Source organism: Phyllostomus hastatus, unplaced genomic scaffold (genome assembly GCF_019186645.2).
Source record: "Phyllostomus hastatus isolate PE091 unplaced genomic scaffold, TTU_PhHast_1.1 phas_contig_196, whole genome shotgun sequence".
Lineage (NCBI taxonomy): Eukaryota > Metazoa > Chordata > Mammalia > Chiroptera > Phyllostomidae > Phyllostomus > Phyllostomus hastatus.
Genome location: NW_025333709.1, coordinates 3780455 through 3798141, shown reverse-complemented (window position 1 = coordinate 3798141; position 17687 = coordinate 3780455). Strand labels below are relative to the sequence as shown.

The 17687-nt window shown below is 55.5% G+C and overlaps 1 protein-coding gene across 4 annotated transcripts; it reads right to left on the bottom strand.

Moving 5' to 3' along the window:
* Positions 1–2434: 2434 nt before the first annotated feature.
* On the bottom strand, positions 2435–17675 carry LYAR (Ly1 antibody reactive). 4 transcript variants are annotated; one of them, XM_045834398.1, is made up of 10 exons: positions 17510–17675; positions 14563–14614; positions 11474–11648; positions 9734–9848; positions 8854–8961; positions 8656–8739; positions 4953–5382; positions 4574–4663; positions 3214–3299; positions 2435–2753 (listed from the first exon to the last, which is right to left on the bottom strand). In XM_045834398.1, the coding sequence occupies exons 3-10, from the start codon at positions 11593–11595 to the stop codon at positions 2619–2621; spliced, it is 1170 nt and encodes a 389-aa protein (XP_045690354.1). In that variant the 5' UTR covers positions 11596–11648; positions 14563–14614; positions 17510–17675; the 3' UTR covers positions 2435–2618. The 4 variants fall into 4 exon arrangements, with proteins under 4 accessions (XP_045690354.1, XP_045690353.1, XP_045690352.1 ...); XM_045834397.1 differs by having other exon boundaries at positions 17531–17675; XM_045834396.1 differs by lacking the exon at positions 14563–14614.
* Positions 17676–17687: the final 12 nt, after the last annotated feature.

The window sequence follows — 17687 nt, the reverse complement described above, 5'->3', positions numbered from 1 at the left end:
AGTAAATTGTTTTAATAGGACCTGGTCCATTCAAGGTTTCACTTCCACAGAGAAATGACACATTTAGAAGGACGAGAGCTTTTGAAAGATACTAATAAAAATCTACGAAACGCCATTCATCTTGACTTTATTAGCTTTTACTCACAACCGCACCATGAGGTGGTCTGGAAACAGAACGAGGAACGGGGGCCTTCAAAGGCCCTCCCTCCGCAGAGAGGTCCTCTCGCTTCACCTCGGGGGCAAGCCACTGGTGGCGCCCGAGGCGGAGGAGACCTGGGAGATGAGGGACCTCACAGTGTTTAATCTTTCTCCGTACGGACGCCCCTCTGCCCTCAGGAGCTGCATTCTCGGACTTTTGCCATCAGCCCGTGTCTGGCCGTCACAGCTGGTCAGAGGGAAGGTGGCCCAGGGCTCACTCCTGCGTGGCCCCCCTGCCCCGTTCTGAGCCTCGGTTGCCACACCGGACTGCAAAACGCTGGGCACGCCTGACATGAAGGAGGGTCCCAGCCTCTGACCGTCACACGTCTTCGTTGCTTGGAAGGCGACATGCAGCCCATCGTCCCCCAGTCCTGCCTGTGAGCGGCATCACGGACAATGGCCAGGGCACAGTGACCAATGCCAGGGACGCCAGAAAGGGTGGCACTTGAGAAAACCAGGGTGGGTGTCAGAGGGGTCCCTGGCAGATCTGGGGACACCCAAGCGCCAGGCCCACTAGACTTGCGCGGGGAGAGGCAGAACATGGAAGGGTTCAACCTCACGTTCACCTTGGACGGAGATGGAGCGGTCAAGCCTGCCCTGAGTACCGCCGGACCAGTTTCCAAACCCCCGGAGCTCCAACGCTGTGCGTTCGAGTCCACGCCGGGCGGGCAGCTGCCAGAGCCCAAGGGCAGTCCCTGTGCCGGACCGGGGTGGCTGCAGGTCCTGCTCTGTGGCCAGAGCCCCTGGGCTCCTCCCACCTCCTGCCTCCAGCTGCTGCTTCCAGCAGAGACCTCCCAAGACTGCCCATCAGAAATGCCCCCTGGCCTTGCTTCCTCATCCTCATCCTCAGAGGGAACCGAGAGGCTACCGCCTCCAGCCCCAACGCACAGATGCTGCGCTAACTTTCCTGCCCAGCCAACCCCTTGTCTGCCCTGTGCTGCCGGCACGTTCGAAGCCTTGAGGACCTTGGGTGGTGGCTGGCAGAGGTGACAGAAGTGAGGACCCTATCAGTGTATGTCTTCACTTTGCCAGATTTTGCCTTATAGCATCACAGTAAAACTGACCAAAAAATCTGATCAACACAAATCTCACAAAGCTAAGGTGTTGTCAGTCAACGTGACTCTTAGGGGGCGGCCCGCACCCCACTGTGCACAGGGGCGGAAGCACGTCCTGGACTGGCCTCTGGAGTCGCAGAGGGCTCTGCCCTCGTCCCTGAACACACGCTCTGGGTCAGGACTCCCTCCACTGGTTTCCGCAGTGTCCACGGCTCTCCAACACGGTCACTGAAGACGGCAGCGGTAACCCCTGAACGCGTCTCCGCCAGGTTGTAGGGACGGTGCTGTGTACTCGACACACGCTAGTGCGTTTGCTCACCCCTTGGGGGGACCTCCATCCCCCGTCCAGGTGAAACGGGCGAGCTCCAGAGAGGTTAACCGTCCAGGGACCAGCCAGGGCCCGACAGCAGGCCCTGCTCGGAGGCCTCAGCCCTCACCCATCCTGGACACCACGCCCCTGGAGCCCGCCCGTCACTCCCCAGCGGCACGGCCCCAGTCGGGACTGACCACGGAGCTGCTGGGCTCCGCCGGCACGTGCAGGGCAGCAGCTGGCTCCTCGGGCCCACCCCGAGCAGAGGTGCCAAGAGCACCCACGTCCCATTCTTGCTCACCCCTGCAGGATGAGGTGCTGACTACAAGCCAGCACTGCATAAAAGGGCAATTCCACTTTCAAGGGACTTGTGGCCCAAACCTATTCAGATAGCGAAAGTGGCACGGCACAGCTCTCCGGCACGGCGGGCTAGGCCTTGGAGCGGCGTCTCCGAACGCACTTCAGTCCGGCCAGGGGACTGGGGCCACGGCGGGCTCAGCGACGGGCTCGGTCACAGGAGCTCTTTTCTGGGACCCGGTCCCGGGCCACACCTGGGTCTGGTTGCTGACACATCTGTCTTCGGCTGAGAGACTGGGGGCTCTGCAGAGTGGACACCCCCCTCCAAGAGCAGCGCCCTGGGCCAGGGGAGGGTCACCACGCACAACAGCTGTGCACACACGCCTGCAGGACCTCTGTGATTCGAACACACCACTCACCAACACAGACACACCCACAAATAACCTCTCGCAGAGAGGGTGTAGTCAAAACAAATACATTTTAGTCTGAGCAAAGGAGGGGGGATTTTTTGACTTGTGACATTTAAAAATACTTTGCACATACGAGTCTGTATAATTACTTTCACCATCACAGATTTAGTATTTTGGACAATATAGTTTATTCTCATAAAAGTTCTACCAAAAATATATATTCTTCTTAACTTAAAAGTCCAGGTAGGAAAGCAAAACGTAAGGTGTTATTATTCATTACATGTTTTACAAACAGCAGTGAAAAGAAGAAATCAACAGAATATACTCAATTTATAAATATAAAAATGTTCATTTCAGAAGCTTGACCTTGTCCTTCAGTAACTTGAAGGTGGGGTTCTTGCTGATTTTCTTATTGAGGATGACCAGGAGCTCCTCTTCAGACCGGTGCCGTTCATCTGCCACCGCGTGATACTGAGCCAAAACCTTCACGGGGGAGAACAGCTGTCAGACGAGGGTCCCCGTCCTGGGGCGCTCTCCCTCCAACCCAGAGGGGGCAGCAGCGAGAAGTAAGAGGCCCAGGGCTGGTCCCACGGTCCTGCCTGTGAAAACCCAGGCAGCCGCGCGTGTGCGAGCACCTGGCTACCAGTGGGCCACATGTCGATGAAGAGTTAAAAACAAGAAGCCGTTGCCCTGGAGAGATCAAAAGTCAGCAAACCATCTAGAACAATCTCCAAGGAACGCAGGCCCTACTTGGGCTGCAGAGGGGTCACAGGGCTCGGCCGGTCCCGGCCCCACCAGCCCAGACGGATCGCCAGAACAACGTGGAAACCACGGAGACGCACACACGAAAGTTTACAGTATTCTAGGTGGTTCTAAACGTTGTACATGCTAAAATAAAGAACTCATTCTCCCCAGCTTATGTACCTGGGTTTACAGGCCATACCTTTTTCCTTAACTTTTTGATTGCTATTTCGTTGTCTGGTGCCTGCTTCAGAATCGCTTTAATCGTCCCCTTCCAGTTGAATTTACCTGCAGTACAAAGAACAACATGTAAAACACTCTGTTTTGTCGTGCTACCGCTACCAGGAGGGCGAAGAAATGACCTCCGCACATCCATCTGCTCCCGGGATGGGAGCCAGTCCTGCGTGGGCACGTGGCCTGCAGGCCCGGCCACCCTTCGTAGCGAGCAGGTCGGAGTGTCACAAACACTGCCACTACAGACCCCCGTAAGCAGACACAGCTGCGCTGAAGGGCCTCAGCGAGGCTGAGCACCACCAAGACCAGGGAGCGACGCACAGCGCCGGAGAGGAGCAGCGGAGCGTCACTTAGATGCGAGAGGACGGCCCCAGTTATCACTGCCGGGGGCTAAGACTCACCCTACAGCTTCACGAGAATCTGCAATGACCTCAAAACCGTTTTGTAAAAGCCTCGTGTGTATATATAGGAAGTTGGAGGCTGGGTTCCGAGCTCAGAGATCTCACCCGACGGGAGCGGGCAGTCGCGGAACCTGCACTAACAAAGCCTCAATTCCCCCTGAGTCCTTGCCTCTCTTCTGAACTGGCAGGACCCGGGGAGCTTCGGGCCTGAGGAACTGGGGCTCCTTTGTGGGGGAGGCCGCACTGAGCGGGAGCCTTAAAGGCCAGGGCCTGGGTTCTGACAGGTACATGCTCTGGCTGAGGAAGAGGGGTGGCCACAGGGTTTCCAAGTAAGGAGGCACCAGGGACGAACCCCGAGACAAGAAGGGGAGCAGCCAGGTCTGGCTGGAAGGAAGGAGGGAAGGGAGCCGGGTCTCGGAGAGCAGTGCTGGGCTTCTTGTCAGTTCCAGAGATCACGCTTCCTCCCGGGCCCGGCTGCTCTCCCCTGTCCTCACAGCACGACAGACACGGCAGGCGTGACGTGCACAGTTCTCACCCATGACTGTGGGTGGGGTCACACCTTGGTTTCAAATCCTCCCACACGCCTCTGGAGGGCATGACCTGCCAAAAGGCCCTGGTTCACTGTCCCCTCCCCCAACCTAAAGAGGACAGAGCTTTCCAAATGACAGAAGTCATACCTTTCTTAGTTTGAATCTTCAACCAAGAAGAAAGGGGGTGAGGGCCAGAGGGGGTGCGGAAAAGAGAGGGAGGGAAGGAGGGGAGAGATGTGAGAGAGAAACACTGATTGGTCGCCTCCCCGTGTGCCCTGACTGGCAATCGGACCTGCAGCCTAGGTCAGTGTCCCGACCAGGAACTGAACCACAGCTGTCGGTGGACGGGATGGGGCTCCGGCGAACCGGCCCACCCGGCTGGAGCCAGAAGCGGTACCTTTTGCAGGAGTAGCTTCGTGGTTTTCTGGTTCTCCGCCCTCAGAATGTCCTGGGAGCTTTATCTTTTTCTTCTTAGAATCTGCTTCAACTAAACAAGAATTTTTAAAAAAGAGAGATTTTGGCATTTATGACATCAGCTACACGTCCATCCATCCCTGAGCTGGCTCCCCAGGCACCCCAGCACGTGGGGTTTCTCCTCTAGGGCGGGGGCGCACGGGGAGCTGAGAGGTGAGAGCCCAGCTCGGCCTGGCCCCAAAACTCATGCTCTTTGTCTTACCTGGTTCAAAAGAAACGCAAAGTCTACCAGATCTTACACATCCCAAGTCCACAGCACTAGTTTTTAACAAGCCTCGCACCATGAGCTAATAACCACACACCTTCGGAGAGCTTCCGCTTCCTCTTTCCGGGACCGGCCCGGGCCTCTGCCTGGTCCGAGGCTCCATCCGCTGCCCCGTCCTCCGCACGCTGGCCCTTGTTCTTCTTCCTGTGGCCCTTCTTCCCCGCGGGGCTGGCGGCCTCGGGGGCATCCCCCGCTCCGGCCTCCGGCTCCGCCTCCTGTCTCATTTTTCGCTTTTTAGTCTTCTGACTCTTCGAATTCTCTTGGTGGTTTTCTAATTTTAGTTCTTTCTTTTCTTTTTTCCTGCTCTTCTGCCGCTCCTCCTTCCTTTCTCTCTTATTTTTCTTCGCCTCTACTTGCCCTTCCACGGTGTCATGTGCTTTGGAAGGTGCCACCTTGGTGGAGATCTCTGCAGGCGGCTTTGCCGCTTGGTTGAGTGGCTGTTGATCGTGCCCTTTACCGACTGGTTCCTTATTATTAAGCAAAACCAAGAAACACGGTAAGTCCTCATTCCAGGCACACCTGTTCACTCACTGAGTGTATCTACTGCTCACACTGTTCCAAGAAAAGACCGTCTTCACTACTTACCACTTCGGAGCCACGACCACCCCGCAGTTAGCACGCGGCAGAAACACACAGACTGGGGGGGACTGCCCACGCCCACACCCTCTCTGCACGCGACAGCCCCGTCCGTTCCCCTGGGAGAGGGAGGAACCCTTAGATCGCTTCACAGACCGTCACTTTTGGCTCATTGTTCACCTTGCTTTTCAACGAAAGGCGAGCATTCATGTGCGGCAGAAACCAAAAGGTTTATGTATCTGCAGACCTGGGTTCAAGTCCCAGCTCTGACAATGACAGGGCAAGTCATTCATCTGCTCCACACTGTCTTCCGGTCTGTAAGGTGAAGGTAGTGACAACCCCTTCTCATACAGCTGGTGTGCAAATAAAACAAGAAACGTCACGGGCCCAGTGCAGAGGGCGCTCAGCACACCCGGCTGAAGCACGCCAAGGGCTCCGTGAACGACCACGAGCCAGACGGAGGCGGAGCCTCGTCGTCACGGAAACTGGGCGGCTGCACGGACTGGGTGAGAGCGCCTTCCCACTCACTGCACGCACTCCCTCACTCAATCGGCACACGCATCCTGCCTCCAAAAAGGACTTCGGCACAGCTCGGCCCAGGGCCTGCCGCACTCCTCGACTGAGGATGCGCTGGGGGTCGCTACACCAGCCCTGCTCTCGGGCCAGGCTGCCTATGGAACTGCCGTGGGCCCGGGGGCGCCTGGCGGCAGGGCCGGCCGGGTCAGTGGCGGCAGCAGCCCCGGGGAGTCACCGCACTGACGCTCTGCAGCCCTCGCCCAGGTTCCGTCCCCGTAAGTGACCAGCCGGCTGGCCCCGGCCAGCCGCCTCCGTCCCCCCCTCCGGAGACTAGGTCCCAAGCAGGGAGCCACTGCCCCCCAAGGCGGACCAGATGCAGAAAGACCGGCTTTAACTCGAGCACAAGAACACCGGGCAGTCACGCCTCACTCTGACACCGGCGCACAGCCGCTGGCGGAAGGCGCAGCATCTAGGAAACGGGTGTTACACTAAACGGCTGGGGCTTTCTCAGCTGCAGGTCGGAGAGATAAAGCAGTCCAGGCACGTGCAGGTGAAGCAGAGGAGTTCAGAACAGACTCAGGAGGAAGAAGGGGACAAAGAAGCTTCCCATCTACCCCACGATGTTGTTCTCATTGCGTGTCAGTTATTATAACCACCAAGGGCCACAGACCTCGGCCCACTGTCCACCCAGGTCAGAACGAGTCTCTAGCTGGTGCCCTGCCTCCCCACCCACCCCCACAGGAGGGGAGGGAGAGCGAGGGAGGCGGGGACACGCTTCTACCCCACCAGCAGCCACTCCACAGGGAGTGGTGAATCCATTCCTATCTCCTTCCACTCCATCCTGGGCTCTCCTCCACCATGGCCCCCCACACACACACTGCCCTCGCCGACTCCTACCCAACTGAGCACCCTCCTGGGCTCCCTGACCCTCCTGCCTTCGACCTCATCCCGGCGACCTGACGTTGTAGCACACGCCCACAGCCCAGCACAGAGCAGAGGGAGGGATGACGCCACACACACACACACACACACACACACACACACGAGCGAACGGGGCCTCGAGACCCGCGCTCCGCACCAGGCACGGGGACGCGCCACGGAGGCCACAGGGCACAGGCAACGTGATGACACACGAGGGCTCACCCCGAGCTCCTCGCTGACCACTGCACTCCAGTCTTACAAAGTCCACAGCTTCAAAAGGGAAATTGCAAGAACTTTTTTTTGAAAAAAAAAAAAAACAAAAAAAAACTCTCTCTTTAGTTGAACTAAATCATTTCAAATCTTTGATTCTTAGTAAAAACAATGGCAATAACCTTTCCAAAATAGGTGCCACTTTAATAAAGGCCAATTAAATGATTGGTTATAGGGTTTCAAAGGCCCAATTTGATATTTTGAGACAAATGCTAGATATCTCCATTTGCTGTCTAAAATATTCTGTCTAGCCCTGGCTGGTATGGCTCAGTGGAGTGAGTGAACGCCAGCCTGCAAACCAAAGGGTCACAGCTTCAATTCCCAGTCAGGGCACACGCCTGGGTTGCGGGCCATGTCAGGTCCCCAGTAGGGGGCGCGCAAGAGGCAACTACACATTGATGCTTCTCTCCCTCCCTTCCCCTCTCTCTAAAAATAAATAAAATCTTTTACAAAATAAATAAGTCATTTAAATTAAATTAAGTATTCTCTGTATATAAAGCAACTCCTAACAATGTGACTGGAATAAAAGACGAGCCAGACGCACTGTTTTTTTAAACTACTACTGATATAAGTCTCCAAATGGGATGTAAGATCCAAACAGGAAGAGAGTGCAACTGAATTCACGTGAAAAAAAAAATCAAGTCAACAACGTAACCCACAGTGCGGCTACACGACAGCACTCCAGCACTCTCCGCAGGAGTGCCCGCACCTGGGAACTCACCCACAGACCCACTCTGACCGGCAGGTGGCCGACCGCCAGACCCCGGGGCGTCCTCCCTCCACGGGAGTAGAGAGCCGCTCACCGAGTGCCGGCTGCAGGCTGGGCACCGGGGAGACGCTCCCGTGGTCTCATCTGTTTCAAAACTGCAGCACATCGAGGGGCCCTTGGGACCCTGCTCCCCTTTCCTAACAGATGCCCCGCTCACTCCGTGGCCCCGCCTTGTTTGCTTCCCTCCACGGCACTCTCACCACAGGAGGTAGTTTGTGGTTTTGTTCACGTCCTGGCACGGATCGGCATGCAGTCAGTACTGAACAAATGAATGAATGAATGAATGAATGAATATGACGATCCACTTTTTAAAGTACAGGAAACTGCGGCTCAGAGATGTTAATTAACGTGCCCACGACCGAACGTTTGGCAGGGAGCGGCAGGGACTCAGCCCAGGTCTGTCAGACACCCAGAGCTCCTGTTCCCTCCAATGTGCCCGCTGCCTGACTTCTGAGCCAATCACTCCATGCGAGCCGCCACCGTCACCAAACACGGGGTAAAACACCTTTCTGCGCACAATAAGGAACTCTTCTCTGCAAGGCGCTCAGTTTATTCCTTCCCATAAACGAAGGCCCACAGAGGCTCTCTGAAAAAGAAGGCGGTCTTGACCTCCAAAACTAAGACACTCCCACTGCATCGTTACTAAGCATTCTGCCACACTGAGACTCGGAAATGAGATCAGACTTACACTGCTGGAAGCTTCAGAAAAGATATCCCACACCTGCTCCAGGACCGATTCATTGTGAACCTTTAAACTGTTCTTCATCCAGTTCTACAAGGAACAGAGAGACACACTAGGACGTGCATCCCATCCCACAAGGCCCACGGGCTGTCACTGGCGGGCCCGTCCCCACCCCCGGCCAGGGAAGCCCCGTCAACCACGTACCTGAAATTTTGCCTTTTTCCTGGGGATGTTGTCAAAACCACTAATTTGCTCTAAAAGTTCTCTCACTTTGGGGCTGACATTGGGTCTTTTTATTAATTCATTAACTTTCTGGAAAAAAAGGAAGATAAAACAAAAGCAATAAACTGATACATCAGTGTCTTGTAGCCATGGCTACAGAATTCACATTTCAAGTCCAGACTTTGTATTAATTAATGTCTACGCTTACGAACTCCACATATTAGTATTAGAGATCCTGGCCGGGGCCGTCAGGTAAGACAAAGAAACAAAAGGCATCCAAATCAGAAAAAAGGGAAACGATTTCCGTTCGCAGCCAACACGGTCCTTCCCACATGTGGGGCACCCTGAAGATTCTGCAGAAAGAACCTTTGGACCCCCAGAGCAAGGCCAGCACACCTGCAGAACTAACCCTCGACGGTCAAGGAGCATTTGTACAAAATAACAACCTGCAACAGAAATTCAGAAAACAGTCCCATTCACAAGAGCATGAATAATAAACTGCTCAGGCACAAACGGAACCAAGGAGTTCATGAAAGACATCTACTGAAAACTACAAAACACTGCTGGAAAAAAAGACGACACAAATAAGTGGAAATGTTCGTGGACTGGAAGACTTGCTGGTGAAAATTCTAAAATATTTTTGCACGAAACCTACAAAACACTCGGATTAAAGACAAACGACACTGCAATCATCAACAGAGAATTACTCTTCTGCAAGGCTCAGCTGCCCAACCGCGGCCTGCGCTAAGACGCGAGGTTTCCGGCTCCAGTAGGCACGGATGACGCGTTCCCTCTCGGTGTCCCAGGCTTCAGAGAAAAGTGGAAGGTGACAGGTGACGCTACTAGATGCACCAGACCTTACCTGAATCCACGCCTGCTGTTTGAGATCGCCTTTGTGGGTTTTACCCTCATAGCCTTTGCCACCGTACTTCTGATCTTCACTTATGCATTTCACGTGGCTTTTATAGTCATCGCCCCTGTGAGGCGACAGAGGTCCCGCCGTCAGATGACGCCCAGAGCAGAGGCTGTCGTGTGCTAGCCCGGTGCTGCTCCTCACCGGCCCGCCCGCCACCCCCCGCCCTTCCCTCACTCTGCTCACGACCCGCCGCTGCTCAGCCACGGCCTCCCTCTGCCAAACCTTCCCTCTGCCAAACCGGCCACCGCGGAACCCGCCTCCAAACTCCCCATCCACTTTGCATCCTAATGCCTTAAACCACACTGATGAGCAGGACTTGTTGTTAGTCGTAAGGGCCTCTACGCTGAATTAAAAAAATTCTCTGCAATAGGTGGCTGTATCTTAAGTTACAAGATCTGTCAGACTGCCAGGCAACATAGCTGGCAATCAATAATTAGTTGGAGTGCAAGTTCAAAGCTGGAATAAAATCTGGTACCGGAACTAAGGGAATGTTGCACATCAATACACCTCAATAAAAAAAAACAATAAAAAATTAAACCGGGTTGAAAAGGCACGAGGGTGCCCTGCACAGCAGGGCACCTACACAGTTGGTAACGCTGCGTGTTTGCAAGTGGCCGAGGGATCAGAGCTGCGAGTCCCCGTCACGAGGGAAAAAGCTTTCTGAGGCTATGCACGGGGACGGATGTCAGCCAGACTTTGTGACCACTTGTGCAATGTACACAGATATTGAATCATAACATACACGTGAAACTAATATAATGTTATATGTCAATTATACCCCAATAAAAATAATTTTTAAAAAAAGAAATGGGGTTAGATCATTAAAAGTTCTGGATCTCAGAGTCTTGGGAAGAAAGAAAATTTCAGTTGTCTCAGTCTTTTGGAAGTTGTGTGGGCCTCCAGGGAGATGTGTGGGACAAGGTCAGGGGCAAAATCCCCAGTGAGAAAGACCCCAGCTTCACCTGTGTTCCCGATCAAGCTTCTTCCTAGCATTAGGTACGAACAAGGACTGCAGCGGTTTTCAAATTTTTTTTTTTTAAGTATCATTGCTCTAGCATAAAAGTGAAATGTGCTGTTGGCAAACAGCACCCAAACGCCGCAGAGGACAGCGGGCAGAGGCAGCACAGCCGCCCCTTCACTGGAGCCTCTGAGGCTGCGGGGGTGAGGAGTCAGCCAGCTGCAGAGGCCCTCCCGAGGACACGCCCTCCCAGAGGACACGCCCCCTGAAGACACCGTGGGGGGACACGCAGGGTCTGCCCTGCCCCCCCTCCAGTGGAAGCGTGGGATGGATGCACCGGGGAGCAGGAGCTCCCCCCGACCTCTGATCTCCTGGCTGGGATTGGCCTCCCGTCTCGGACACCCCTTTTCTGGCGTGTTAAGCCATCTCTTCAGTGCTGGCAGCCCTGGGGCCCCTGAAGCCTTGCTCCACGGCCCCCGCCCAGGCTCCGGCGACGGGCCGACGAGGCAGCCGCACCGCCGGGTCAGGCATTCCCGCCGCCACAGCTCCCCTCCTCCAGCCTTCTCCTTAACTCGTCCACGCAGGGCGAACGGTCCTGCGCCCACTCCCACCTTTTCCACGATGTCTGTCTTCCTTCCAGCACGCCTCTGCTTTCCACAGCTCTGTGCAAACGGCCCCCCAGACCGGCCCGGGCCTGCGCCGGGCCCTCGGAGCCCCGCGGGACTCACCAGAAGTCGGCGCCGCAGTCGATGCAGGAGAGGCACTCGCAGCCGCGGCACACGGCCAGGTGCTTCTCCACCTGCGCCTTCTTCACCGACTCCCCGCACGCGTTGCAGGTGAAAAACACCATGGTTCACTGAGTGCCGCGCTGTGCTCTATGCGAGAGAGACTGTGAGTCTTGTCCTAAGAGAAATTAAAAATAAAGGAAAAAAAGAGATAATTATCATCCTAATCTGAAACTTTTATTCTCAATAAACAATCACACGGCTAACTTTCCAACTGGAATTTCACACGAAGGTAACTACGAACAACAGAGTCCGAGCCGGTCAGCAATCTCCACACACCGCCGCCACCGCGGGGGCAAAACTGTGACCGGCCGGGACACCGATGCCTGACGTCTGTGGGGGGCTCACTCTCAGCTCTGGGCCTCTCAGAGCTCCACCCACGTTAACAGGAATCCTCACAGCAACACCCGAGGGGGCACTAGCGCTCCGTCTACACGAGCTACGGAAGCACAGGGCGAGTAGGTGACTTGCCCAAGGTCACACAGTAGCAGAACCAGGAATCAAGCGTGGTAGCAGGCTCCAAACATGACAAGTTAGGGGGGCATTAAGTGAAATATCTTACCCTTTCTAGTAACTCTCTCTCCCTCTCTCCGCCCCCCACCATCTCTCTCTCACCTTAGGCGAGTACTGCAAAGCATTTCAGGTCCCCAAATACTGATCCAACAAGGACACAATGAGGGGGATGAGGGCGCTTTAGAAAGTACAGAAGCGCCCCACCGACAATCCCTGTGAGCACAAGCAACTTCCGTGCAGGCTTTACCGTGTGCCCGCAGGGGTGGACACAGGAGGCCGTGCCCTCGGGCCCCGCGGAGAGGGAACGGGCGAGGGGCCTCCTCCGTGGGCTCCTGTCGGTGCAGTAAACAGGGGGGCCGCTGCGGCTGTCCTCACTGCCGGGGGCTGAGTTACGGGCGGGCGCACAGACCCACCACCTGTGCCCAGCACGGGGTCAGCATTACACACGGCCACACAGATACATAACCACCATTTAAAAACCCACCGAGCTGCTACTGTGCTCAAAAAAAAAATGCAAATTTGTCTAAAGTGTGACAGAAGTCACAGTAACTTTCCATGCTTATCTAATCTTTTAATCACCAGATTCTTAAAGAGTACTGTTTTATAGAACAAATAAGTGTCACAGCAAAACCACCGAGAACTGTCTGACCCAGCACTCGTTTGCTCACTCAGGAAACCGGGGCAAAGGTCAAGGAAACTGGGGCAGTTTGCTTCAGGTAAGACCTCGCCCCCACACCCTCCAGCACAGACGAGGGCCCCTCGGTGCCCAGAGCAGGCTCGTGCCTGAACCACCCCCTCCGGGTCACTGCCGGAGAGCTTGCACCCAGGCAGAGCAGAGACCAGGGCTGCTCCCGGCCACTCGGCCTTGAATGGAAATGCACGTCCTGGCTGCGGCTCCTGGGTTACCAAGGCCCAGCCGGTGTCTCGTGGGGGCCTCTGGCCCTTCAGAGCATTGCTGGACAGGGGCCTGCCTGTTGGGCTGTGTGCAAACGCAGGCCCTGGCCCAGGCCCCCCGCACCCCCACTCGCCATCAGGGTAGATGAGCGAGGAAGGGCGTGCAGTCGACCACAGCCTCGCACAGAATCCGAAGGAAACACGCCTGTGTGCTCTGGGCCTACAGCAACCACGCCGTCTCCCCCCCCGGGTGCGGGGAAGATGGGTGAGGCTGTGAGACTGGTGCAAGTCCTGGGGGTGGGCTCCCTCCAAGCTCAGCTTTCTGCAGAAGGAGGCTCAGTCAGTGACGGGCAGCAAGGACAGTGGCTGACCGGCCTCTCAGGGGCAACAAAGGCTGAACCAAGAGCCAGCAGCACGGCAACAAATACACAGTGGGGGGGGGGACTTTGGTATGAGAGCAAGGGCTGACGACCGTCAACGCGTCACCAAGACACAGAGGGCATGCTGCCACCGCACACACACAGCAGAAGCAGCTGCGGGAAGTCAAATTATCTGCTGAAGAATGTGCTAAGTACGTTCGTGATGCAATTCCACAATGACAAATACCCTCTCAGGGTTAGGCCATGGCCTAGGCAGGAGTTTCCAACCTGCTGGCGTCTCTGGGCCACACTGGAAGAAGAATGCTCTTGGGCCACACATTAAATACACTGCAACACACAATCACAAAGAAAGAAAACCTCATGGTGTTTTAAGTGATTTACAATTTGTGTTGGGCCACGTTCACAGTCACCCTGGGCTGTACGTGGCCTGCGGGCCACAGGCTGGACACCCCTGGGCCCTAGAGCTTCCTGGCCTTCCTCGTTCAAGTTTATTTTGTTTCCTGGGTGAGGGGGACGAGGGAAGAGGAGGCGGCGTCAGCAAGCTTTGAGACAGACCCCCTGGGGAGACTCGGCTGCCACAGGTCTGGAATGAAAGGCCTGGGAAGGGCCGGTGGAAACAAGACGTACGGACTGACAGGAGCCAGCCATGTTGACAAAGAAGATGCCGGGAGTATCTGTGCAGAACACGCCCCCCCTCCAGGGATGAGCCGCAGAGTGTCAACAGCAGCTCGGCGAGGGCTGGAATTTGACCTCATGTCCACAGGAAAGACGCCCCCAACCCTTCCATTCAGTCTCGTACAGCAAACATCCACGTGTAGAAGTGGGCGCATTGTCTTTCCCAAGCGGAAAGGGCAGCGCACACTGGGAGTCGGACTCGGCCCCTCAGTGCCGGCTGCAGGCTTCACAGCCTGCGTGCGTCTTTACCCTTGACGTGAACCGGGAACACGTGGCTGCCTGCTGGCTGGTGAGATAAGCAAGCCCCGTAAGGAACGTACTGCTCACGTATTCAGAGCCCAGAGGCTATCCCAGCACCAGCCGAGGGTCACCCTGATTGGGCCTCACAGCTGACCCAGCCCCCTGGGGAAACACCTGTGTGCGTGTGTGTGTGTGTGTGTGTGTGTGTGTCTGGGGGGTGGACCGCAAAGAACAATAAGCTGAAAACCATCCTAACTGCACAACAGAGAGGCGTCCCAAGTCTTAGTGCAGGCTTAACCATCTCAGAAGTGCAAATGCAACAAAACTTACAAAAACACACCATGTGACATCAGTCTCTCCAACTGAAGATAGCAAGCATTGCCTAAAACAAAAAAATTAAACTTATTAAAATTTCATGAGACTAAATGTGAAAGAAATTTAAACAACTAAACCTCCAGATGATGTGCGTGGAAATGTGTGACATCTCCCCCTTGGACCAGAGGAGGGCCGGAAGCGTGCTACCTGCAGGCTCAGGACACCATCCGCTGGGCGCCGGCGTCATTCAGCGTTCGGCCCCAAGTGTAAAAAGGCGTGTTCTTTAGGGGCTGAACCTAAATTAAGAGCCCCCATTTCCTTCCCTGGCTCCTCGGTCTCGGTGCCCAAGGCTGGGTCCCCATCAGCCACAGAGATTCCGTGGGTCCTTCCTCCCAGAGATGCGGGCATGTGAGAGCAGAGAATGGCGAGCAGAAAGCAGCGTTTCCGGACTGGCAGAGAGCACACGCGGGTTCCAGTCCCGAGTAAGTCGCTGTGGTTCCATTCGGCAGACCCTGGCTGGATGCCAAGTGTGCACTGGGGTTCAGGTACACCCAGGTGCCCGCCCCCCCAAAGTCAGCCGGGTCCTCTGCATGAGCTGCCGCTGTCTGGTCAATTTACTGAGTTCTCGCCGCTCGCCCTAACCCGAGGAAGGGGTGAAGACAGACAGAACGTGAGCATTAGCTGTCCACAGAGCCATTCCACACCTAGGACCACAACTGCACTGACACCCCCGAAGAGGTCTGATCACACAGGCACCCACACTCAGCGAGGGTAAGCGATCTGCCTGGAGGCACACTCCGTGGCAGGGGCAGCCCGACAGCCAGGCGGCACGCCACAGCTCCCGCCCTGCCTCTCGTCTTGACTTGTCGTGTCCCTGGCCATGACTTGCCATCTAGGATCTTGAGACCCTCATCCAGAAAAACTCAAAGGCTGTACAAGTGAGCTTCCATTTGAAAACATGAGGACCCACGTCTTAATTCTCAGGCCAGCCCACACTGTGCCAAACCGCCTGTGTCCCAGTGGAGGAGGATGTCAGGTTCTGGAAGTGATGCTCAGCTGAGGGGCAGAGGCAGAATCAGTGAGGGGCTGGGAACTGTGGGGAACTCATCAAGACGGTAGCCACGTTCTGTTGAACTGGGCCTAGATGCGGGGCTGGAGGATCTGAGCTGGAGCCCACTGAACCACCTCAAGGTACCCTAACTTGAACCCGTTTACCTACAAAATGGGTCTTAGAGCACTGTGCCAAAGCTTAAATCAGAGGCACAATATGGAAGCTTCGTCCTTACCCGATGGCAGAATGTCCTGTGCCCTATAAACCTGCACATCAATGTTATGACATCCAGTGCCCACCCAACCCCACTCTTCTTCAAATAGGACCTTCAACCCACCCATCTATCTTCAAAAACTCACTCCGGTCCCCTCTGGCGCCCCACCAGGGGTGCTACTCTAGCGCCATGTTCCCTGAGAACATGACCCCCCAGGTTTAGTTCCAGGACTGGGATTTGGAGTGATTTTTTTTTTGCCTCCCTCCCTCTATGTTTTTATATTTTGTTTCTTACAAAAATTACATTCACTATTCTTTTTAAAAAAGGAATGTTTTTAAAGATTTTATTTATTTATTTTTAGAGAGGGAAGGGAGGAAGAAAGAGAGAGAGAGAGAAACATCAATGTGTGGTTGCTGGGGGCCATGGCCTGCAACCCAGGCATGTGCCCTGACTGGGAATCGAACCTGCGACACTTTGGTTCGCAGTCCGAGCTCAATCCACTGAGCTACGCCAGGCAGACATTCACTATTCTTAAAGCATTCTCAAGCACATATACACACAGATCTAAACCCCATCGCCATCACGACCACCCAAAGAGTCCATCTGACAGGCCAGGCTGGCAATGTCGGCATAGTCCCCGGTGAACACTCTGACCTCAAGGTAGTCACTGTCCCCACTGCACTTCCAGTTCTCCCCTGTGAAACGAGGGGTCAGGCCAACCAGACCAGCCCTTTCTTTCAGGGGTACAGTTCCAAGAAACCATGGGTACTGTGCAGGGAAGGACACGCGGGTCCACCATCCCACCTAAACCCGGGAGGCTCTGACGGGCATTCACACAGGACCGCCCCCTTGCGCTCTGCAAACCCGGCGAGAAGGCAGTACATCCATCTCCACTTAACAGATGAGCAAACTGAGGCTGGGAGAAGTCAACTTAACCTCAGCCCCCTACATCACTCTCTATGTCTTAAACAGCATCCCGTCTCTGGTTGAACAACCCTCTGTGGAAGCCAGGCTCCGTGCTAGACGTGGGGAGAGGGGTGCTGTGTGAACCAGTCCCAAGCAGGGCCTCTCTGCAGGAAGGTCAGCCTTGCAAATACAGTCCACTTCCTTCCCCCACCTGTCTCCTTAACAGCAGGAGCATCCTGACTTTTACTGAGCACTTACTATGTGCCAAGCTCTGTCATAGGTGGTTAACACGTCTGTGCTCCTGTACCCCTCACGACGGTCCTGAGTTAGGTTCTGCATCATTCCCTTTAGAGAACCGAGGAAACTGAGGCACAAAGACGTTAAGGTGGTCACACGTCCCGTTGGTGGCAAGCCTGGACTCACACGTGCCCCTAAGTCCGTGCTCTCAACCAACCCGCATGCCCTCAGGCCTCCTCCGCAAGGACCGAGCTCCCCAAGTCCCAGAGAAAACGAGAGCCCTGTCCCCAGCACTGCTGCCCGGCGGTGACCCACTGTCCTGCTTCGCCCAGGACAGGGAGGGTTTCCTGCACAAGAACCTTTCCATTTTAAAGTCGAGAAGAACTGGTCATTCTAAGTCCAGAACTCCTTCCACCTACCCAGAGCACAAACAGATCTGAATGGATTCCCTCCTTCCATGTGTGTCAAGCAGAGGGACCCGCTCGGTGGAAACGCAGGCATCAGCCCCGCCGCCCTCCCCTCCTCCCGCTCTAGCCCAGCCTCCCAGGTCGGACCTCTGAGCCGCCGCTCCTCACCCCTCAGCCCGCGTCCGCCAACGGTTGAAACCGGCCGCGGGGAGCACGTGGAGTCGCCGCGACCGCCCGCCCAGAGCAGCCACCACCTCCCGGCACAGCTTCGCGGCGCAAAATTCGTTTCTCAGCCGCCCGCGCGCACGCGCACGGCGACCACACA